The sequence below is a fragment of the Hypanus sabinus genome, chromosome 7, assembly GCF_030144855.1.
Source record: "Hypanus sabinus isolate sHypSab1 chromosome 7, sHypSab1.hap1, whole genome shotgun sequence".
NCBI lineage: Eukaryota > Metazoa > Chordata > Chondrichthyes > Myliobatiformes > Dasyatidae > Hypanus > Hypanus sabinus.
This window is the reverse complement of record NC_082712.1, coordinates 172463690-172485928: the sequence shown is the minus strand read 5'-3', so window position 1 is coordinate 172485928 and position 22239 is coordinate 172463690. Positions and strand designations below refer to the sequence as shown.

General features: G+C 40.3%; 1 protein-coding gene across 2 annotated transcripts in view; it reads left to right on the top strand.

Moving 5' to 3' along the window:
- elp4 (elongator acetyltransferase complex subunit 4) overlaps nucleotides 1-22239 on the top strand; it is a 222454-nt gene that overhangs the window by 21295 nt on the left and 178920 nt on the right. For both annotated transcript variants that reach the window (XM_059976123.1, XM_059976122.1), the window contains exons 3-4: nucleotides 7075-7196; nucleotides 19950-20099. In XM_059976123.1, coding sequence (XP_059832106.1) covers nucleotides 7075-7196; nucleotides 19950-20099 — 272 coding nt within the window. The remainder of the gene's footprint in view (nucleotides 1-7074; nucleotides 7197-19949; nucleotides 20100-22239) is intronic.

The window sequence follows — 22239 nt, the reverse complement described above, 5'->3', positions numbered from 1 at the left end:
CAACATCACCCAAATGTAATGTTTAGTAAGTCAAATCACAGACAAGAGAAAATTTGCAGATACTGGAAATCAAAGTAATACACTTAAAATGCTGGGAGGAACTCAGCTGGCCAGGGGGCATCAGTAGAAAAGAGTAAGTAAACAGTTGACATTTTGGGGTGAGACCCTTCATCAGGACTGGGGGGAAAAAGAGATAAGTCAGAGTAAGAAGGTAGGGGGAGGGGAGGAAGAAGTACTAAGTGATAGGTGAAATTGAGAGAGAGAGAGGGCGTGGAGAAGTAAAAAGCTGGGAAGTTGATTGGTAAAAGAGATAAAGGGCTGGAGAAAGGGGACTCTGATAGGAGAGGACAGAAGGCTATGGAAGGGGAAGGAGTTTGTGGAATCTTCCTGTGTGCAGATTAGTTGCCATAATTCTTCTATTACAATGATGACTACATTTAAGAATAGCATTTAATTGCCCGCCAAACTCATAGCAATGCCCTGAGATCATAAATCCTGCTATGAAAATGCACGATTTTTAAACTTGCCTTTCCAAGTTGCTGAGTGGACTTACTACTCTTAGTGGTTTTAATTTGCTGCATCATTAGGCACGTACCCAAGCTTTTCTAATCTATGCCAGTTTTTTAGCTACCCATAGACAAGTATGAATGATTGACAAAGGGTCTGCTACCCAGTCAGCTCCCAGTATAAACGCTTATTGTAGCAGATAAAGCTGCCAATCTCCTTCATTCACAGATCTCTTGAGTTCTACAGCTTTTGCTCGGTAATTTATTTTTAATTTGGGCAGAGAGCCAACCTCCTACCAGGTCACTGTGGTTCCTGCACTAAGCAATTGCATTGCACAATGATTACTCAGACATGCTCAAACACTCTCGCAGACTTACGCATTAATGTTCAATTTATTTTTCCTCTTCCCTGTGCCAAACTGCATGGACTTCATCATATATGTTCTTCACTACTGCAACACTGAGATTAGATGTTGCATGCTTAAGAGCTGATGGAGCAACACATGTGCTGCCATAGTCCTCAGGATTTTGAAATTTGTAGAACAGTAATAATAAAGCAAAACTTACTGGTATACTAAAATCCTCTACCTTTCTGTCCTCATGAAGGGCATCAGCCCAAAAAGTCAACTGTTTCTTTCTCTCCATAGCTGCTGCCCAATCTGATGAGTTCCTCTGGCATTTTGTGTGTGTTGCTCAGGACTTCCAACATCTGCAGAATCTGTTGTGTTTATGGTATACTATTTGGTCATCTTTGTTAAGGCTATCCTAAAATTTTACCTCTGCAATTTCTGTCATGCCATTCCTGAGTAGTTTTTCTTTTCCATCGTCCTCAGAGACCCAATTTCCAACCAGAGTCCCCCACAGTTCTTTGTTTAGTTCCAATTCCTACCTCATTTAGTTGTTGGCATTGTCAATTAACAGGATCCAGCTGATTTGAGTTCTCTATTTCCTGTCCTGTTTTTAAGGGAGACAGCTTCCTCCATTTAAACATTGGAGAAAACCAACCTCCACCTTTTAAGATTTTTGGTTTACTTCTTTTACCTACATTCCAGACGGAACAATATTCTCTGAAGCACATGGTCCTTTTCCCATTTTTAACAGTTCTGACTTATGCATTTAAATTCCTTCCTGACATTGTCCTTTCCTACTTCTACAACTTCCTCTTGTTTTCCAACTCTCTGGTTCCTCTGATTCTACTCAATTCCTTCTATGTGTTCTTTCCCCAACTTCCTTGTCTAGCCAATAATATAAAAGAGAATATGAAAAGATATTTTCAAATATACAAAAAGTAAAAAGCATTGAGAGAGAGGATATCAGACGACTGGAAAATGACACTGGAGAGGTATTAATGGGTGAGAAAGAAACGAAGGATGAGTTTAAGTATTTTTTGCCAGTCTTCACTATGAATGATACTAGCACCATGTCAGAAATTCAAGAGTGTCAGGTGCATAAGTGAGTGTAATTGCTATTACTAAGGAGAAGGAAGATGAAAGGTCTGAAAGTGGATAAGTCATCTGGACCAGATGGACTACACCCCAGGATTCTGAAAGAGGTAGCTGAAGAGATTGTGGAGGCGTTAGTTATGATCTTTCAAGAATCACTAGTTTCTTGAATGGTTCCAGAGGACTGGAAAATTGCAAATATCACTCCACTCTTTAAGGTGGCAGAAGAGAGGAAATTATAGGCTAGTTATCCTGACCTCAGTGGTTAGGAAGGTGTTGGACTTCATTAGTAATGATGAGGTTTCAGTACTTGGAAGCACATGATAAAATAGACCAGCATGGTTTCCTTAAGGGGAAATCTTGCCTGACAAATCTGTTGAAATTCTTTCAAGGACATAAAAGGCAAGGTGGATGGTGTTTATTTGAATTTTCAGAAAACCTTTGCCACACATGAGGGTGCTTCACAAGATAAGAGCCCATGGTATTACAGAAAAGATACTATCATTAGTAGAAAACAAGCTGACTAACAAGATAAAAGAGTCGGGCATAAAGGGGGCCTTTTCTGGTTGGCTGTAGGTGACATGTTGTATTCTGCAGGGGTCAGTGTTGAGACTGTTACTTTTCATAGTGTATGTCAATGATTTGGATGATGAAATTGATGGCTTTGTGGCCAAATTTGCCGACAGTACGAAGAAAGATGGAGGAGTAGGTCATGTTGTGGAAGCAAGGAGTCTGCAGAAGGACTTAGATTGGATGTATAGGCAAAGATGTGGCTGATGGAATATAGTGTATACTATATAGTCATGCACTTTGGTAAAAGGAATAAAGGTATAGATTATTTTCTAAGCTGTGAGAAAATTTAAAAAATCTGAGGTGCAAAGGGACTTGGGAGTCCTCGTGCTGGATTCTCTGAAGTTAATTTGTAGTTTGAATTTGTGGTAAAGAAGGTAAAGGCAATGTTAGCAGTCATTTAGAGAGAGCTAGAATATAAGAGCGAAGATGTAATGCTGAGGCTTTATAAAGCATTAGTCAGGTCATAGTTGGAGTATTGTGAGCAGTGCAGGGCCCCTTATCTAAGAAAGGATGTGTTGGCATTGAAGAGGGTCCAGATGAAGTTCATAAGAATGAATCCAGGAATGAAAGGGTTAGTGTGTGGGAATTGTTTGATGGCTCTGGGCCTTTACTTGCTGGAGTTTAGGAGAATAGTCGGGGGGGGGGGGGGGATCTTATTGAAACCTAACAAATATTTAAAGGTCTGGATAGAGTGAATGTGGAGAGGATGTAAGGGAGTCTGGGACCAGAGGGCACAGCTTCAGACTAGAGAGGTGAGAGAGGTGTCCATTTAGAACAGAGGTGAGGAGGAATTTCTTTAGGTAAAGTGTAGTGAATCTGTGGAATTCATTGCAGCAGGCGGTTGTAGAAGCCAAATCCTTAAGTGTATTTAAAGCAGAGGTTGATGGTTTCTTGATTAGTCAGGACGTCAAAGATTACAGGGAGAAGGCATAGGCTTGGGGTTAAGAGGGATAATAAGTCAGCCATGATGGAATTGCAGAGCAGGCTTGATGGCTGAATGGCCTAATTTGCCCCTGGGTCTTGTGACAACAATGCCTTCAGCTGCTAAAGTCCATAAGCTGTGTAATTTTTGGATCAATCTGTGTTATTTAATCAATGGACCCAAAGTTTGCTGCTATGTTTTGTGCTTAGTGCTTACAACTGACATATTTTTGCCGTAATATCTCCACCTCTTTCTTTCATAAAGATAATGATTGAAAGTCTGCTGACATTTACAGTAAATGTGGTGATTCTTCTAGTAGCTTTTTATCTTATCAATTATGTCTGATTTTGGGATGATTTCAATGAGAAAGTCATTACTTTTTTGCAAAGTAATTTGAATTCTAGTACACTGATGGAATATAGAACTAAATGTTGCTGCAACTTTATGGTCAGGATCCAATAATTGCTTTGACTTTAATTGAGGGAGGCATATAGGCCAGGATACAAGGGGAACTTCATGCTCTATGACTCTTTCTATGTAATCTTCACTGTCCAGAACTGACAAAAGGTTAATTCAAACAGTTCTCTTTAGCAGTAAAAAGCCGGTATGTCCTTAACTAGACCATCAGATGGAGGGTTGAATCACCTAATGGTGAATTGATTACTGTTAAATAAGCTATGGTAATAGCGTTACTAAATTCATTAGTATACAACTTGAAAAAACAATTTAATTACATCTTTCACCAAATGTGAATACGTACAGCACATATGTAATATGCCATTTTTACCAACCTGCACTTTTTGGCCCCAATTCTTGTGTTGCTGCCAGTTCAGACACTTTCTCGGATACATTTCTTTGCTGCTGCTTTCACTATCTTGTGGGAGATCCACATTAAAAAACTGGGACCATTGCCATAAGCAGACCTCTTTTAAAAGGCTGGCAGTTGCAGATCTAAAAATCCTAGTTTCTCTGAATCTGGACTCTTAATTCCTGCTTCACTGTTAGCAGTGGAGCCTACCACCATTGATAATGGAATGGTACCACCAGGAATGGAAAGGTCTACAGAAAGTGGTGAATACAGCCCAGTCTATCTTAGGCAAAGCCATTCCAGCCATTAAGCACATTTACATAGAACATTGCCACAAGAAAGCTGCATCCATCATCAAGAACCTCCACTATGCAGGTCATGCTGTCTTCTCACTACCATCAGGTAGGAAGTATAGGAGCCTTGCGTCCCACATCTCCAGGTTGAGGAACAGTTGTCAACCACCAGTCTCTTGAACTGGCATGAATAACTTGTGTTTATGTGTTCGCATATTTCATATTGCTCAATCTTTACAGTTCTACAAATACTTTTAGCCCTTATGTAGTAAACCTCTGGCTACACAAAACTTAATTTGATGTACAAATGAACAGAGTGAAAGTTAATCTAGTTAAGTTACAGTCTGCATCATTAACTGTAAGATTACTGGGCAGGCTTGCACTGATACTGATTTGTAGAGAAAACTGCTAGTTAGTCATTGTGCCCACAGTGCTTCCCAAATCTTCATGGCTGAGGAAGTAACAAATGCTCTAGAGGTCAGATGTAGATGCATCCATTTTGTCTCTTCTCCCCAAGCTCATCATTAAATTCAGAAAGTTTCCATGATATACTGAGCTGAGAAGGTGCATTTCATTGGTACATGTTTCCTGTTCCTGACCATCACTATAAAGACACACAAGCTGAGTCCAGTATGATCTTGTTGTTTATGTAGGGAAATCTTGGTCATTCAGATAATCCTTTAATCTCTAAGCACCTGTTTTACCACATACGTTTAACCTTATTAGGTTAAATTGATGTTTACAACAGCAAACCCAAAGTAAATATGCAAAACTCTCTTATGCTGACAGTGAGAGATTTTTTTTTGTAGATGGATTTCCTGCAATGTAAAAACAGTTTTGGTTTCACTTGTTTATCGATATAGCATTGAGTATTTTTTCTCCCATTGTATTCATTTAATAAATTTTGTTCATACTGACAGTAAGTTCCTGAAGGGTTACTTTATGTGTAACAATGAACTAAAAACAAATGTTTATCAGGGAATAAAGAATGGTATCCTCTCTAAATTGTAAATATGATGTGCTTGGATTATCAAGTGTTTTCCAAATTTTATATGTATGTTCCAGATTTGGGGGAATGACTTACAGTAAGATCTGGTTCTAATTAAACAAGTCAAAGTGAGGATATATCAAAATGCACTTAAATATTTTGACAAGCCCCTAGGTAAATGCTGAGAACTACAAATGTTTAGTTGCAAATCTTATGGTGCTTGTGACTCATATAAAATAGCTTAAGATAGCCACTGACCATTTTAAAGCAATTGTTGTTTCATTAAAAGGAATATCTTCAGTGTCGGCCTATATAAGGGAATGGCTATGGCAATGGCCTCTAACCCAAAAATGTGTCAGACCCTTGTAGCAGCTTTCAGTTGTGATCTATTATTGTTAACTTTTATATCATCAAAAGGCCTAAAAGAATACCATCTGGGGGCTTACTTGGTCCTCTGATTTCTAGGTCATTAAACCTTTTTTTTAAATTCAATTACTATAGACAATTCAAAAAATGACAAATTGTAGAGCTGTCATTTTCTTTACAGAAGCCGCTGACAGTCATCAAAAATATTGTCAGTGCGTTTTTGTGGAGTTTTTTTTTAAAGATTGACTTTGAGTTGATTGTTAACCTTTTTAATGCAGAAGCAGTGTTCTGTCACACAAGGAGATATGCATCAATTTTTAGCCATATTCCGAGTGTCCCAAAATAAACAAAAAGTATAAGGCTTTTGATTTCACTAAATCTACATTCATCCATTTACTGTGTATGAATTTGCAGATACGTACACGTCAAAGTCCAAAAAAATCTGTTTTTAAATTAACAAAGGATATTTGTTGCTCTAATGAAAACTAAATGGAGCATATCTAATGAACAGTGGGATACAATTTATATCTCACAAATGGACTGACCCGATAACTTGCATGCAAGTGGGTTGCACAATATATTAGTGAGTAAATAAGATAATACCTTTCAGAAATACTTGGCAAAATTTTGTTGTGAATCACGCCAAAGTTTTTCTTACAATTGAATGATCTGTGGTATAAAAATTTTAAGAAAATGGATCATCACAGTGTAAATATGTTAGAGTTCGTGGGATTATCATAATGTAAATTGGGGATAAAACTATGTAAGGAAAGGAATTCAAATTATAATTTTAAGGCAAGAAGATTATTGACAGTCAACTTTATGAAACATGGTTCACTGCCTGCCAGTTATCTTGGCAAGTATTATATGCCAAATCTATTCTTCAAAAATGTAAATGAGATCAGTTTTGTTACAAGACTGCCTTCTGTTAGGTGTCAGACTTTCTGAATTAGTCTAATTATAGTAAAGTATTTAAAACTCAGATATACCATAAGGGTCAAAAACCATTGTTTTCAGAGAAATTGAACTTAAAAATATATGCCTTTCCTTATAGATATGGTAAGCCCCAAGATGGCAATTGTTCAGCAAGGAATTGTACAATTACTCCATATAGAAAATAGTTGAAATTTTATTTATTAGTATCTAAGTATTGTTTTTGTGTGGTTATTTTTGCAGAAGAAGACAAATATGAAAGCTACTCACGGATGTTACTGAAGTATTTTGTAGCAGAAGGTATTATTTGTGGACATTCTCTTTTCATTGCTTCTGCCAAAGATCATCCCAAGGAAATATTGCAGGTGCTGTTTTAGTGAAAATATTACTAAATAGCATTTGGCTTTGAATATGATATTAATATATATTGCCTCTAAATATTAATGATTAATATCATGATAACCCACCTCATTCGGTTTCAACTCAGTTTTATTAAGCAGCATTAAAATAAGCACAGGAAGTGTGATATAAAATGTTGAGAGTCAATATTTCAATTCCTCACTGATAACACAGTAGATATAAATAGAGTGAACGGTAAACTACATAGGAATTTAAATATCCCAAAAGAATGAGAAGGTTGGAGCTGGATTCCAGCTTATGGAGTTGCACTCTTGAAATAATACTTTTATAAGTAATGAAGAATGAAGTAAAAGACTTTATTCTTATTCAGAGAAGTAGACTGTTGTATTGAGATGTTTGTGAGTAATTCTTAAAAATAGCAACAATATTATTAACTCATCCCAGGTACCAAATCAGGTACTTCTCTGTTGTTGTTTAGAAAAGTTTATTCACTGCTTTGAATCATGTAGGTTCAGTGGCATGCAAAAGTTTGGGCACCCCAATCAAAATTTCTGTTACTGTGAATAGCTAAGTGAGTAAAAGATTACCTGATTTCCAAAAGGCATAAAGTTAAAGATGACACATTTCTTTAATATTTTAATCAAGATTACTTTTTTATTTCCATCTTTTACAGTTTCAAAATAACAAAGGAAAAGGGCCCAAAGCAAAAGTTTGAGCACCCTGCATGGTCAGTACTTAGTAACACCCCCTTTGGCAAGTATCAGAGCTTGTAAATGCTTCCAGATCCAGCATATTATCCTCCACAACTTCCGCCACCTTCAACAGGGCCCCACCACTAAGCACGTCTTTCCCTCTGTACCTCTCTCTGCTTTTCGCAGGGATCGTTCCCTCCGCGACTGCCTGGTTCACCACGTCCCTTCCCACAGATCTCCCACCCGGCACTTATCCCTGCAAGCCTTAGTGCTACACCTGTCCCTACACCTCCTCTCTTACCACCATTCAGGGCCCCAAACAGTCCTTCCAGGTGAGGCAACACTTCACTTGTGAGTCTTTTGGGGTCATCTATTGCATCCGGTTCTCCCGGAGCAGCCTCCTCTACTTCAGCGAGACCAGACGCAGATTGGGGGACTGCTTCATTGAGAACCTCCGCTCCGTCCGCCACAACAGACAGGATCTCCCAGTCGCCACCTACTTCAACTCTGCTTCACATTCTCATTTGGATATATCCATACACGGCCTCCTCTACTGCTATGATGAGGCCAAACTCAGGTTGGAGGAACAACACCTCATATACCATCTGGGTAGTCTCCAGCCCCTTGGTATGAACATCGAATTCTCCAACTTCCAGTAGTTGCCTCCCCCTCCCTTCCCCATCCCACTTTCACTCTGCCTCCTCTTCCAGCTGCCTATCACCTCTCTCATGATTCTGCCGCCTTCTACTACCCATAGTGCTTTCCCCTTGCGTTCCTTCTTCACCTTTCCTGCCTATCCTCTCCCTGCTTCCTCTCCCCCACCCCTTGATCTTTTCTCTGATTGGTTTTTCACCTGGCACCTTCCCCCCTCCCCCCACCTTCTTTATGGGGCCCCTGACCGCTCCTTCTTCAGCCCTGATGAAGGGTCTCGGCCCGAAACATTGACTGCTCATTTCCACGGGTACTGCCCGACCTGCTGCGTTCCTCCAGCGTGTTTGTACGTGTTGATCTGACCATAGCATCTGCAGTGTACTTTGTGTTTACTAAATGCTTTCTATAGCCAGCTAAGAGTCTTTCAATTTTTGTTTGGGGGATTTTCGCCCATTCTTCCTTGCAAAGGCTTCTAGTTCTGTGAGATTTTTGAGCCGTCTTGCATGCATTGCACTTTTGAGGTCTATCCACAGTTTTTTGATGATGTTTAGGTTGGGGGACTGTGAGGGATATGGCAAAACCTTCAGCTTGTGCCTCTTGAGGTAGTTAATTGTGGATTATGAGTTGTGTTAGGATCATTATCCTGTTGTAGAAGTCATCCTCTTTTCAACTTCAGCTTTTTATCAAGATGGTGTGATGTTTGCTTCCAGAATTTGCTGGTATTTAATTGAATTCATTCTTCCCTCTACCAGTGAAATGTTCCCCATGCCACTGACTGCAACACACGGCCAAAGCATGATTGATCCACCCCCGTGCTTAACATTTGGAGAGTTGTTCTTTTCATGAAATTCTGCACCCTTTTTTCTCCAAACATACCTCTGCTCATTGCGGCCAAAAAGTTCTATTTTAACTTCATCAGTCCACAGGACTTGTTTCCAAAATGTATCAGGCTTGTTCAGATGTTCCTTTGCAAACTTCTGATGCTGAATTTTGTGGTGAGGATGCAGAAAAGGTTTTCTTCTGATGACTCTTCCATGAAGGTCATATTTGTGCAGGTGTCACTGCACAGTAGAACAGTGCACCACCACACCAGAGTCTGCTATATATTCCTGAAGGTCTTTTGCAGTCAAACGGGGGTTTTGATTTTCCTTTCTAGCAATCCTGTGAGTAGTTCTCTTGGAATATGTTTTTGGTCTTCCAGACCTCAACTTGACCTCCACTGTTCCTGTTAACTGCCATTTCTTAATTATATTATGAACTGAGGAAACAGCTACCTGAAAACGCTTAGCTATCTTCTTATAGCCTTCTCCTGCTTTGTGGGCATCATTTATGCTTAGAGGAGCCCATGGCTGCTGATTGTTGGGACAAGGTTTGAGAGGTCAGGGTATTTATAAAGTTTTGAAATTTGCATCACCTGGCCTTTTCTAACAATGATAGTGAACAAGCCATAGCCCTAACAAACTAATTAAGGTCTGAGACCTTGGGAAAAGTTATCTGAGAGCTCAAATCTCTTGGGGTGCCCAAACTTTTGCATGGTGCTCCTTCCCTTTTTTTTTCCACTCTAAAATTGTACAAAACAGAAGTAATACACTAATCTTGCTTAAAATGTTAAAAAAGAATGTTTCATCTTTAACTTTATGACTTTTGGAGATCAGTTCATACCCTACTCACTTAACCATTCACAGTAACAGAAATTTTGACTAGGGGTGCCCAAACTTTTGCATGCCACTGTACATGTAAAACGTCTTTAGAATTCTTCAGATAACTAGGAAGGGAAAGTCAAATCTGCCAAAGTATGCTAAATACAGTGCCCTAAAGAAAAGTATTTGCTTTATAAACCACCTTTCATGACATTGGGATTTCCCAAAGCTATTCAAAGCCGATGAAGTACTTCTGAGATGCAACTAATATTCTTATGAAGGATGAACCTGAAAAGCAAGTGTGATAGTGTGATACAATTTTTTTTTGTGATGCTAGTTCCTCCCTGTGCCTTATTGGCTAAACGGGTGGCAATCTTGCCTTTTTTAGCATTTTATCTATTTAATGAGGTGGAGTTGCTAGCTTGAGGCTCAACCCAGCACAGATGGAAAGCTTGCAAGGAGTTGGCTGGATTTGGACCCTAGACCTCTTGTTCCAAAGTCCAGATGCTGATACCACTACACCACCAGCACAGACTTTGTGATGCTAGTTGAGAGATAAAAATATTCACCAGCATATTAGGAAATAATTTATCTTCTTTCAATGATCCCATAGTATCTTTAACTTTCCACCTCAATGCTAAACTGATTCTGCAACTTTTGGACCCACTTTCAAGGACTCTACAACAAATGTTCTCAGTAATATTTACTTACTTTTTTTTGTACTTCAACAGTTTGTCTTCTTTTGCACATTGGTTTTTCATGTATTTTTGTTTTTGTTTTAAAAAATTTAATTTGAATTTTAATGTTTGCCTAAAAGGGAAGAGGAACGGTATTTTAAAGATTTTAAAAAAAGATCTCTCCAATAGAACAACCATCTCTCAGAACTACAGTTCTATAATGGGAGGTTTTTTTGTGTTCAAATGTCTGAATTGTGGCTTGTACCACAGTCTTCTGACTTAAAGACAAGACTGCTATCATCTGAGCATATAAACACCTAACTCTCATTTTGTGATATTGGGATGTTCCTCATCATGCAATTTATTTTAGATAATAACATCGATGATAGTCATATAGCATTGAATTGCTCCATTAAATTAGACTTAGCATTAAATTAGTGCTTTGTAATGCTGTAGTTCTGTCACCATACAGAATAATGTCAAGTCCATTGTCAAAGTGTCAGTAATATTATGCATCTTGTTTTACATTATTACAAAACAATATGGTTTATATTTTTAGATGATTACTAATGTTCCTGGGCCTAGCTCTCACTATGCAATTGGAAAAATCATATTGCCTTCAGTGCATATATTTCATGATTTAAGAATACCTCAAAACATTTTAAATGTAATGAAATACAGTTACAGTAGTAATGTGGCAATATTTGGTAATCATTCATCTATGAGGATTGTTTGCAAGATATTCTCCATTCCCAATTGCCCTGGAAAAGTGAAGCAGAGCTACATATGTTATTGCAGTGTTTATTATTAAGATATTTTACTATTTTAAGTAAAGAAATCAAGGACAAATACAAAATGATAATTTTGAAATGGAGGGCAAGTGTTTTGAGGGGGATCGGGGGTGGCATGTTCCCATAAGCCTAACTTTTCTACATATGTATCTTGGAGCTTCAGAATTTTCTATTAAGTAATTAAGGAATGTTGCTGCAATGCAGTCTGTACATGGTATAGTGCAGTTAAGTATTAATGGTATGTTAGTATGCTGATTGATAATGGGGTGTGGTATTAAACAAAAGTAATACTATCAAATATTAAGAGAAAGTTATACACAAAAAATGCTGGAGGAACTCAGTAGGCCAGGCAGCATCTATGAAAAAGAGTAAATAGTCGGCGTTTCAGGCCGAGACCCTTCATCAGGACTGATAAAAAGGGTGAAGTAAAGAGCTGGGAAGTCAATTGGTAAAAGAGATAAAGAGCTGGAGAAGGGAGAATCTGATAAGGAAGGACACAGAGCTGTGCAGTGTATCAGCATCTGCAGTGTACTTTGTGTTTAAGGCTAGTGTTAAATAGGTGGGTTGCTGGGTAGCATGGCTTGGTGGGCCAGGAGGGCCTGTTCCATGCTGTATTGCTAAATAAATCACACACACGAAATACTGGAGGAACTCAGCAGGCCAGGCAGCATAAATGGAAACAAGTAGAGTCAACATTTTGGGCTGAAACCCTTCGGTGGGACTGGGAAAAAAATGAGTAGACTTAAAAGGTGGGGAAGGGGAGAGAGAAACACAAAGTAATAGGTGAAACCGGGAAGGGGAAGGATGAAGTTAAGAGCTGGAAAGTTGATTGGTGAAAGATACAGAGCTGGAGAAGGGGGAGTCTGACAGGAGAGAACAGAAGACCATGGAAGAAAGAAAAGGGGTGAGGAGCACCAAAAGGAGGCAATGGTTAGGTAAAGAGATAAGGTGAGAGAGGGAAAGGGGTATGGGGACATGGAGGAGAGGGCGTGTGGTGGTGGGGGGGCTGGTGGCCATTACCAGAAGTTCAAGAAATCGATGTTCATGCCATCAGGTTGGAGGCTACTCAGACAGAGTATAAGGTCTTGCTCCTCAACCTGAGTGTGGCCTCATCACAACAGTAGAGGAGGCTATGGAAAGACATTTCGCAATGATAATCGGAAGTGGAATTAAAATGGGTGGCTACTGGGAGATCCCGCTTCTTCTGGCAGGTGGAGCATAGATGCCCCAATCTACATCAGGTCTCACCAATATACAAGAGGCCACACGGGAGCACCGCACAGAGTATATGACCCCCAACAAACTCACAGGTGAATTGTTGCCTCACCTGGAAGGACTGTTTAGGGCCCTGAATGGTAGTGAGGGAGGAGGTGTAGGCCAGGTGTAGTACTTGTTCTGCTTGCAAGGGTAAGTGCCGGAAGGGAGATCAGTGGAGAAGGTTGAATGGACAAGGGAGTTACATAGGGAGCAATCGCTGCAGAAAGCAGAAATTACAGGGGGGAGGGAAAGATGTGCTTGGTGGTAGGATCCCATTGGAAATGGTAGAAGATTCAGAGAATTATGTGCTGGACATAGAGGCTGGTGGGTGGTAGGTGAGGGCAAGAGGAACCCTATCCCTGTTAGGGTGCTGAGAGAATTGGATACGAGCATTCTTGCGTGAAATGAAAGAGTTGCAGTTGAGAGCAGCGTTGGTGATAGATGAAGGGAAGCCCCTTTCTTTGAAAAAGGATTACATCTCCGTCGTTCTGGAATGAAAAAGCTCATCCTGAGAGCAGATGTGGTAGAGACGGAGGAATTGAGAGAAGGGGATGGCGTTTTTACAAGTAACAGGGTGGGAAGAGGTGTAGTCCAGGTAGCTGTGAGAGTCTGTGGGTTTATAATAGACATGAGTAGATAAGTTATCTCCAGAGATACAGACAGTGAGATCAAAAAAGGGGAAGGAGGTGTCAGAAATGGACCAGGTAAATTTGAGGGCATGACGGAAGTTGGAGGCAAAGTTGATGAAGTCGACGAGCTCAGCATCGGTCCAGGATGTAGCACCAACGCAGTCGTCTATGTAGTGTAAGAAAAGTGGAGGATGAACACCAGAAAGAAACGGAGAGCTTTGAGGCCTTCCTGGTGGGGACTGGAGGTGTATAGGGTCTGGACATACACAGTGAAAATAAGATGATGGGGGCCAGGAAACCTGAAATCATTGAAAAGATCCAGAGCGTGTGTGAAGTGTCATGGATGCAGGTAGAAAGGGACTGAACTGGGGGTGGGGGTAGAATAAGACAGAGTCGAGGTATACAGAGAATAAGTTCAGTGGAGCAGGAACAAGCTGAAACAAAGGGTCTACCTGAACAAGCGGGTTTGTGGATCTTGAGTGGGAGGTAAAAGCAGGAGGTGCAGGGTGCAGGAGCTGTGATCTTGGTGGCGGTGGATGGGAGATCCCCAGAGCTAATAAGGTCAGTGATGGTGTGGGAGACAATGGCCTGGTGCTCCTTCGTGGGATCCTTTTCCAGGGTAACCCCCTTTATCTGCGGGTTGATGGTGAGGTTAGGATTAGTGCAGAGGGAGTGGAAAGCAGAGCGTTTGGAAGGAGTGAGGTTGGAATTGGGGAGAGGAGTGTTGAAGTCAAGATGGTTGATGGCCCGTCAGCAGTTGGCAATGGAAAACATCCAGAGTAGGCAGAAGACCAGGTCAGGGTGTCCAGGAAGAGGTAGAGGGTTGGAGACAGGAGAAGAGGTCATCAGTACAGGGTGGACAGTCCTTGCTGAAGAAGTAGGATCAGAGACAGGCAGCAGAAGAAAATCTCAGTATCATGGTGGCCACGGAACTTGTGGAGGTGTTGGCACATGGGGACAAAAGTGAGGCCCTTACTGAGAAAAGAATTTCTGCCTCAGAGAGAGGAAGGTTGGAGGGGATGGTGAAGACCTGGCACAGATGAGAGATGGGATCAGAAAAGGGACTGAGTTTGGTAGTGTCAGAAGAGAGGGGAGGGTTAGAGTGTTCAGGGAGAGTAGGGTGAGAGGAAAAATAAGTCTCCAAGGACCCAAGAGCTGGCGGTCGGATCTGAGAGACATGGGATAGCAAATAGTCAACATTCGGGGTGAGACCCTTCATTAGGACTCTCCATAGATGCTGCCAAACTTCATGAGTGCTTTATATTCCTATTTTTTTTTAGTACCACAACTGCCTCACCTTTTTTTTAAAAGAGTATTGCCTCATTGTGACAACTTTCCAGTAATTTTATAATGACCCTCACAAAATGCTAGTGGAACACAGCAGGCCAGGCAGCATCTATAAGGAGAAGCACTGTCGACGTTTCGGGCCGAGACCCTTCGTCAGGACTAACTGAAAGGAGAGATACTAAGAGATTTGGGGGGAGGGGGAAATGCGAAATGATAGGAGAAGACCGGAGGGGGTGGGATGAAGCTAAGAGCTGGAAAGGTGATTGGCAAAAGTGATACAGAGCAGGAGAAGGGAAAGGATCATGGGATGGGAGGCCTCGGGAGAAAGAAGGGGGGGGGAAGCACCAGAGGGAGATAGAGAACAGGCAGAATGATGGGCAGAGAGAGAGAAAAAAACTAAATATGTCAGGGATGGGGTAAGAAGGGATGAAGGGGGATTAATGGAAATTAGAGGAGTCAATGTTCATGCCATCAGGTTGGAGGCTACCCAGCCGGTATATAAGGTGTTGTTCCTCCAACCTGAGTTTGGATTCATTTTGACAGTAGAGGAGGCCATGGATAGACATATCAGAATGGGAATGGGACGTGGAATTAAAATCTGTGGCCACTGGGAGATCCTGCTTTCTCTAGCGGACCGAGCGTAGGTGTTCAGCGGAACGGTCTCTCAGTCTGCATCAGATCTCACCAATATATAAAAGGCCACACCAGGAGCACCGGACGCAGTGTACCACACCAGCTGAATCACAGGTGAAGTGTCGCCTCACCTGGAAGGACTGTCTGGGGCCCTGAATGGTGGTGAGGGAGGAAGTGTAAGGGCAGGTGTAGCACTTGTTCCATTTACAAGGACAACTGCCAGGAGGGAGATCGGTGGAAGGGATAGGGGGGTTGAGTGAACAAGGGAGTTGCGTAGGGAGCGATCCCTGCAGAAAGCAGAAGGGGGGGGAGGGAAAGATGTACTGGGTAGTGGGATCCCGTTGGAGGTGGCGGAAGTTACAGAGAATTATACATTGGACCTGGAGGCTGGTGGGGTGGTAGGGAAGGACAAGGGGAACCCTATCCCAAGTGGGGTGGCGGGCAGATGGGGTGAGGGCAGATGTGCAGGAAATGGGGGAAATGCGTTTGAGAGCAGAGTTGATGGTGGAAGAAGGGAAGCCCCTTTGTTTAAAAAAAGAAGACATCTCCTTCGTCCTAGAATGAAAAGTCTCATCCTGAGATCAGATGCAGCGGAGACAGAGGAATTGTGAGAAGGGGATAGCATTTTTGCAAGAGACAGGGTGGGAAGAGGAATAGTCCAGGTAGCTGTGAGAATCTGTAGGCTTATAGTAGATATTAGTAGATAAGCCATCTCCAGAGATGGAGACAAAAAGATCAAGAAAGGGGAGGGAGGTGTCGGAAATGGACCAGGTAAATTTGAGGGCAGGGTGGAAGTTGGAGGCAAAGTTAATGAAGTCAACGAGCTCAGCATGCGTGCAGGAGGCAGCGCCAATGCAGTCGTCGATGTAGCAAAGGAAAAGAGGGGGACGGATACCCGTATAGACTTGGAACATGGATACACTGCATTTGGTCTCACAAACCAAGCCAACAAAAAGGCAGGCATTACTGGGACCCATACGGGTGCCCATGGCTACACCCTTGGTATGGAGGAAGTGGGAGGAGCCAAAGGAGAAAGGTGTGGCCTTTTATATATTGGTGAGACCCTCTTAGGAACCCAACTCCTAATTTGATTTAAGCTGCTACTTCAGTGCTAAGGTTGAGCAAATCAGAGAGTTCAAAAGTCTACCACTCATTCCATTGCTGAAAGTTAACACACAGAGAATGGACACATATAAGCCCTGACGAAGGGTCTGGCCTGAAACGTGGACTTTCCATAGACTCTGCCTACCCTGTTGTGTTCCTCCAGCACTTTATGTGTGTTACTCTGGATTTCCAGCATCTGCAGATCTCTTGCGTTTATGAAAAGCCAAGTAAGTGTATGATTGTAAAGATCAAAGTTCTTGTCTCAGTAGTGCCAAAGTTCTTGTCTCAGTAGTGCCACTTATGAATTACGAATTACCCCTACTCATAAGCCAATGATCGAAGTTTAACTGCTACATAATATAATGTTTTCTCCTTTGTTTTAAATAGAATAGGGTGGTATGCAGTGTCTTTACTTTGCTAATTCACAAGCAATTAAGCTAGCTTAGAAGGGTGTGAGGTTAAGCCTCATTAATTGTGGAATGGGATATTTTGAGTTTTATTAGGCTCTGGAGAATTCTACTTATAAGAAGGGTCATATTGTATCAGTGCTGGTGCTTTTCCTTCCTGTCAAAACAAAGAAGGTTAATGGAGAAATTCAGATGGGCCATTTAATAGATAGATTTAGTTGTAAATGATTTATACAGGGATACAAGTAAATGCAAAATTGAGTCTTAAGAACATAATTTAGAGCTTATAAATGTCAGTGGATGAGATCCATTTCAAAATGAATGTTATACTTTGTCAGGAATAAGTTTTTGCAAATTATCTAATTATTATCTGAATCCATCTTCATGTCACATTTTTTTTGTAATGTCATACACATTTAATGTAAAACAGTTGACCAACTGGATTGGAATTTTTTTATTGATTGGGTTATTGACTATAAATTTTTTTCTATTCTTAAGACTTGAAGTATAGTTTGTTAAATTATGCAGCTTGCAACAGAGTGACACTTATAATATCTTAACATGTCAATGTGAATGCAAGGTACATTTTTAGTTTCCTTAGCTAAAAGAGGATATTTTGACATAGAGGATTACAGTAAAGAATCAACAGACTAGCTCTGAATTGGTGGTTTGTCATACACAACGAGACTGAGTAGACTAGGCCTGTATTCTTCATAATAAAAGAAAACAGCTTAAACTCACGAAACTCACTGTGCCCCGTCCTAAAGGGTAGAGTGGATCCATAGGGAATGTACCTCAGGATGAAAAGTTTAGCTGAAGGTCACAGTCTCTTAAAAGGGCAACATAGGTCTGATACAAGAAAAAATACCTTCATTCAGATAGCGATGAATCACTACTGCAGAAGCCACTGACAACCTAATTACTGAGTTCATCTGAAACAGATATTTGATATTAAAGGAATCAGAGGCTTTGAGGATAGTGCAGGAAAGTGGCACAAAGATTCAAAGTTCAAATTTATTATCACAGTACATATATGTCACAAATTACTACCCTGAGATTTATTTTCATACAATTATTTGCAGTAGATGAGGACAAAAAAGCCAATAAGTACAAGCTGTGCAAATAAAAATGTAATAAATAAATAAGCAATAAATTAGAACATGAGTTGAGAAGTCCTTGAAAGTGGATTCAAAGGCTATGGAATCAGTCAGTGTCAAAGTGAGTGAAGTTGTTTATTTATTTAGAGATACTGCATGGTAAATGGCCCAGCAACCCCAAGCTGCCCAATTACACCCATGTGACCAAATAACCTGCTAACCTGTATGTCTTTGGAATGTGAGAGGAAACCGAAGCACCTGGAGGAAACCCATGTAGTCACAGGCAAAATGTACATATTCCTTATTGATAGCAACAACAGGGTCACTGTAAAGAATGAGACCACCCAATCCTTTCTGGTTCAGGTGCTTAATGGTTAAAGGGTAATAACTGTTCTTGAACCTGGTGGTGTGGAATCTCCTTTCCACTTGATGAATAGTGGAGATGGTCTCCTACTGCTGCAATCCTAATTAAAGAAAATGGCAAACGCTGGAGTTCTGAAATAAAACTATAATATTCTGGGAATGTTCAGCAAGTCATAATATATGTGGAGTGAGAAGCAGAGTTAATGGGAACTAAAAGATTAGCAACTTGATCTGAAAGTTTTAATCCACTTTCTCTCTCTATGTATGCTAGTTCATTTGCTGAGTATTTCCAGCATTTTCTATTTTTATTTAAAAGTAATTTGCTGTGAGTTTTGTTACTTTAAAAATATAATCCTAGGAAATGCACTATCTATGAATAGCCACTTTTAAAATACTTTTTTAAATGTTTTAAGCAAGTAAATTTGTCTTAATATTTTATTGAACATGCGGCCAAGAATAAACACAAGATTTTGCTGATGCTGGAAATCTTGAACAACACACACAAAATACTAGAAGAACACAACAAGTCAGGCAGCATCTATGGAGGGGAATAAAAAGTCGACGTTTTGAAGGGTCTCAAAATGGGCCTTGGCGAAAATGTCAACTGTTTACTCCCCTCTATAGATGTAGCCAAGCAGTTAACTTATTAGAGGAAATGAGAAAGTCTGATGTACCACACATCCTAAAGTGAAGTTAATGTACATTGAAAATTAATGTACAATGTTATTGGAGTGACTGGGTACAGGGAGCTGCATTGTCAGAGGGGATACTGGATTCATCCTGTTGCTATATTGAAGGTGACTAGTGTGAAAGAGTTAATTTGCTCTTGAGATTTCTTTACTGCAAACGTTGGTTTGTACCAGTGCAGTACAAGGGAACAGCAACAGGTGCCACTGATTATGTCAGTTGCAAAAGCTGAAACAATGGACAGCCCTGGGAGTTAGGTGAATGCTTAAACAGGAATTATCCTAATGATCTTTGCCAGAAAAATGATCTGTAAGGATCACTGATTGACATTTGGATAATCGAGGTTAATGAAGACAATGCAGCTGAAAACGTTGCAGGTGTTAAATTGTGTTATTTTGAAGACAATGCCTTGCTTTGTTTTACTGAATTTCAAGGGACAGAAACTTTTTAAGACTCTTCCAAACTACAGAATGCAGAGAAAAAACACAAATTCAAAAATACTGTTGTCTTATCTAATTTTACATATTGTAGATTAGAGAATGAACCAAACCAAGATGAAACATGATAATTAACATACATTACTTTTATTTCTGAATTGTCACTGATTTCACATTACACCCCAAACCATTTGGAATTTAGCTTAAAATTGGAAAATCATGAAGTTTTGCTATTTATTTACATACTGCTATTATATTTCAAGTTCTGATAAGTTTATCAATATTTTCAATAATTGTCTTTCTCATAAAGAATTTTCTAATTGTATTAGTCTGTTATATTTAATGTTGACAAGATGTAAGATGTTGCAAAATGAGAATTTTAGAAGTTTTTTCTTGTTTCAAATAGGAGCTCCCTGCCCCTCTGCTTGATGATGTGATCGAGACTGAGGAATCTAACAAAGAGAAGGAGTCCAATTCAGTTGATATCACTTCTTCATTTGCACTCCAGAATTCAATGTCAATAGCATGGCGATACCAAAACTTGCCAAAAGTACAGGTACTGTCTTGATTTAGAGCCATTAGGCAAGACTATAAGACATAGCAGCAGAATTAGGCCACTCAACCATCGATTCTGCTCCATCATTCCATCATAGCTGATTTATTATTCCTCTCAAATCCATTCTCCTGCCTTCTCCCCATAACCTTTGATACCCTGACTAATCAAGAACCTATCAATCTCTGCTTTAAATATACTCATTGTTTTGGCTTCAACAGCCATCTGTGGCAGTAAATTCCACAGATTTATGACACTCTGGCTAAAGATATTCATCCTCATCTCTGATGTAAATGGACATTCCTCCATTCTAAGGCTGTGCCATCTGGTCCTAGACTCACCCACCATGGGCAACATCATTGCACTTATATGCTGGTCCTCCCAAAATGAATTCTGTCATTGCATTTGCCTTCCTTACCACCAATTCAACTTGCAAATGAACACTTAGGGAATCCTGCACAAGGACTTCCAAATCTCTTTGCACCTCTATTATTTTAATTTTCTCCCCATTTAGAAAATAGCCTACGCCTTGATTCCTTCTACCAAAGTGCATGACCATACACTTTCCTGCCCAATATTTCATTTACCACTTCTTTGCCCATTCTCCCAATCTATCCAAATCCTTCTGCTGTCCCTGCTTCCTCAATACTACTTGCTTCTGTCCCTACCTTTGTATTGTCTGCAGACTTAGCCACAAAGATATCAATTCCATCCTCCAAATCACTGTCTCATGTAGTCTCAATACCAAGTCCTGCAGAACACGACTAGTCACTGACAGCCAACTAGAAAAAGCTCCCTTTATTCCCACTCTTTGCCTCCTGCCAGTCAGCTGATCCTCTATCCATGTTGCTATCTTTCCTGTAATACCATGGGCTCTTATCTTGTTAAGCAGCCTTCTGTGTAGCACGTTGTGACAAGCCTTCTAAAAATACAGGTAAACAACATCCATTGATTTTCCTTTGTCTATCCTGCCTGATATTTCCTCAAGAAATTCCAACAGATTTGTCAAGCAATGTTTCCCCTCAAGGAAACAATGCTGACTTTGGCCTATTTTATCATTTGCCTCCTAAGTAATAATGAACAAAAACAGGCCCTTTGGTTCAGTTTGCCCATGCTGACCATGGTGCCCACTAAGCTAGTCCCATTTACCCGTTTGGCCCATAACCCTCTAAATGCCTCTTATCTATGTACATATCCAAATATCTTTCAAATGTTGTTATTGTACCTGCCTGAACCTCTTTCTCTGGCTGGTCCTTCCATTTTTGACACCATCCTTTGCATCCTTTGAAGTTGCCCCTCAGGTCCCTTTTAAATCTTAAACCGATGCCCTCTAGCTTTTCGTTCCCTTTCCTTGTGCAAAAGGCTATGCCTTTATCCTATCTATAGCCCTCATAATTTTGTACAACGAAGATTGCCCTTCTGTTTCAAATGGTTCCATTTAGTATCGAAGAATGTGTACGTTTTACAATGTGAAATTCTTAGACTTCACAGTTTTCTACATTCCAAAGAATAAAATCCTTTTCTGTTCTGCCTCTCCCTGTAACTCTGACCCTCAAGTCCTGACAGAATACTTTTAAATCTTCTCTGCCCTCTTTAAAACAGATCAAATGAAAGAAGTATATAATTAAGTCAACATTATATGCCATTCCCAAAGTTCAAAGTAAATTTATTATCAAAGTGCATATATGTTACTATATACAACCCTAATATTCATTTTTGTGGGTGTGCTCAATAAAATCAGTAACCATAATAGAATCAATGAAAGACCATGCCCAACAGGGCAGACAACAAGTATGCAAAAAACAACAAACTGCTGATACAAAAGAAAAGATAATAATTAGTAATAAATAAATAAGCAATAAATATTGAGAACATAAGATAAAGAGTCCTTGAAAGTGAGTTCATCATTTTGGGAACTTTTTAATGATGAGGCAAGTGAAGTTGAGTGGAGTTAATCCCCTTTTATTCAGGAGCCTGATGGTTGAGAGGTAAAAACTGTTCCTGAATCTGGTGGTATGAGTCCTGGAGCTCCTGTAACCGCTTCCTGATGTCAGCAGCAGGAAGAGAGCCTGGCCTGGATGGTGGGGATCCCTGACGATGAGTGCTGCTTTCCTGCGACAAACCTCCATGTAGATGTGCTCAG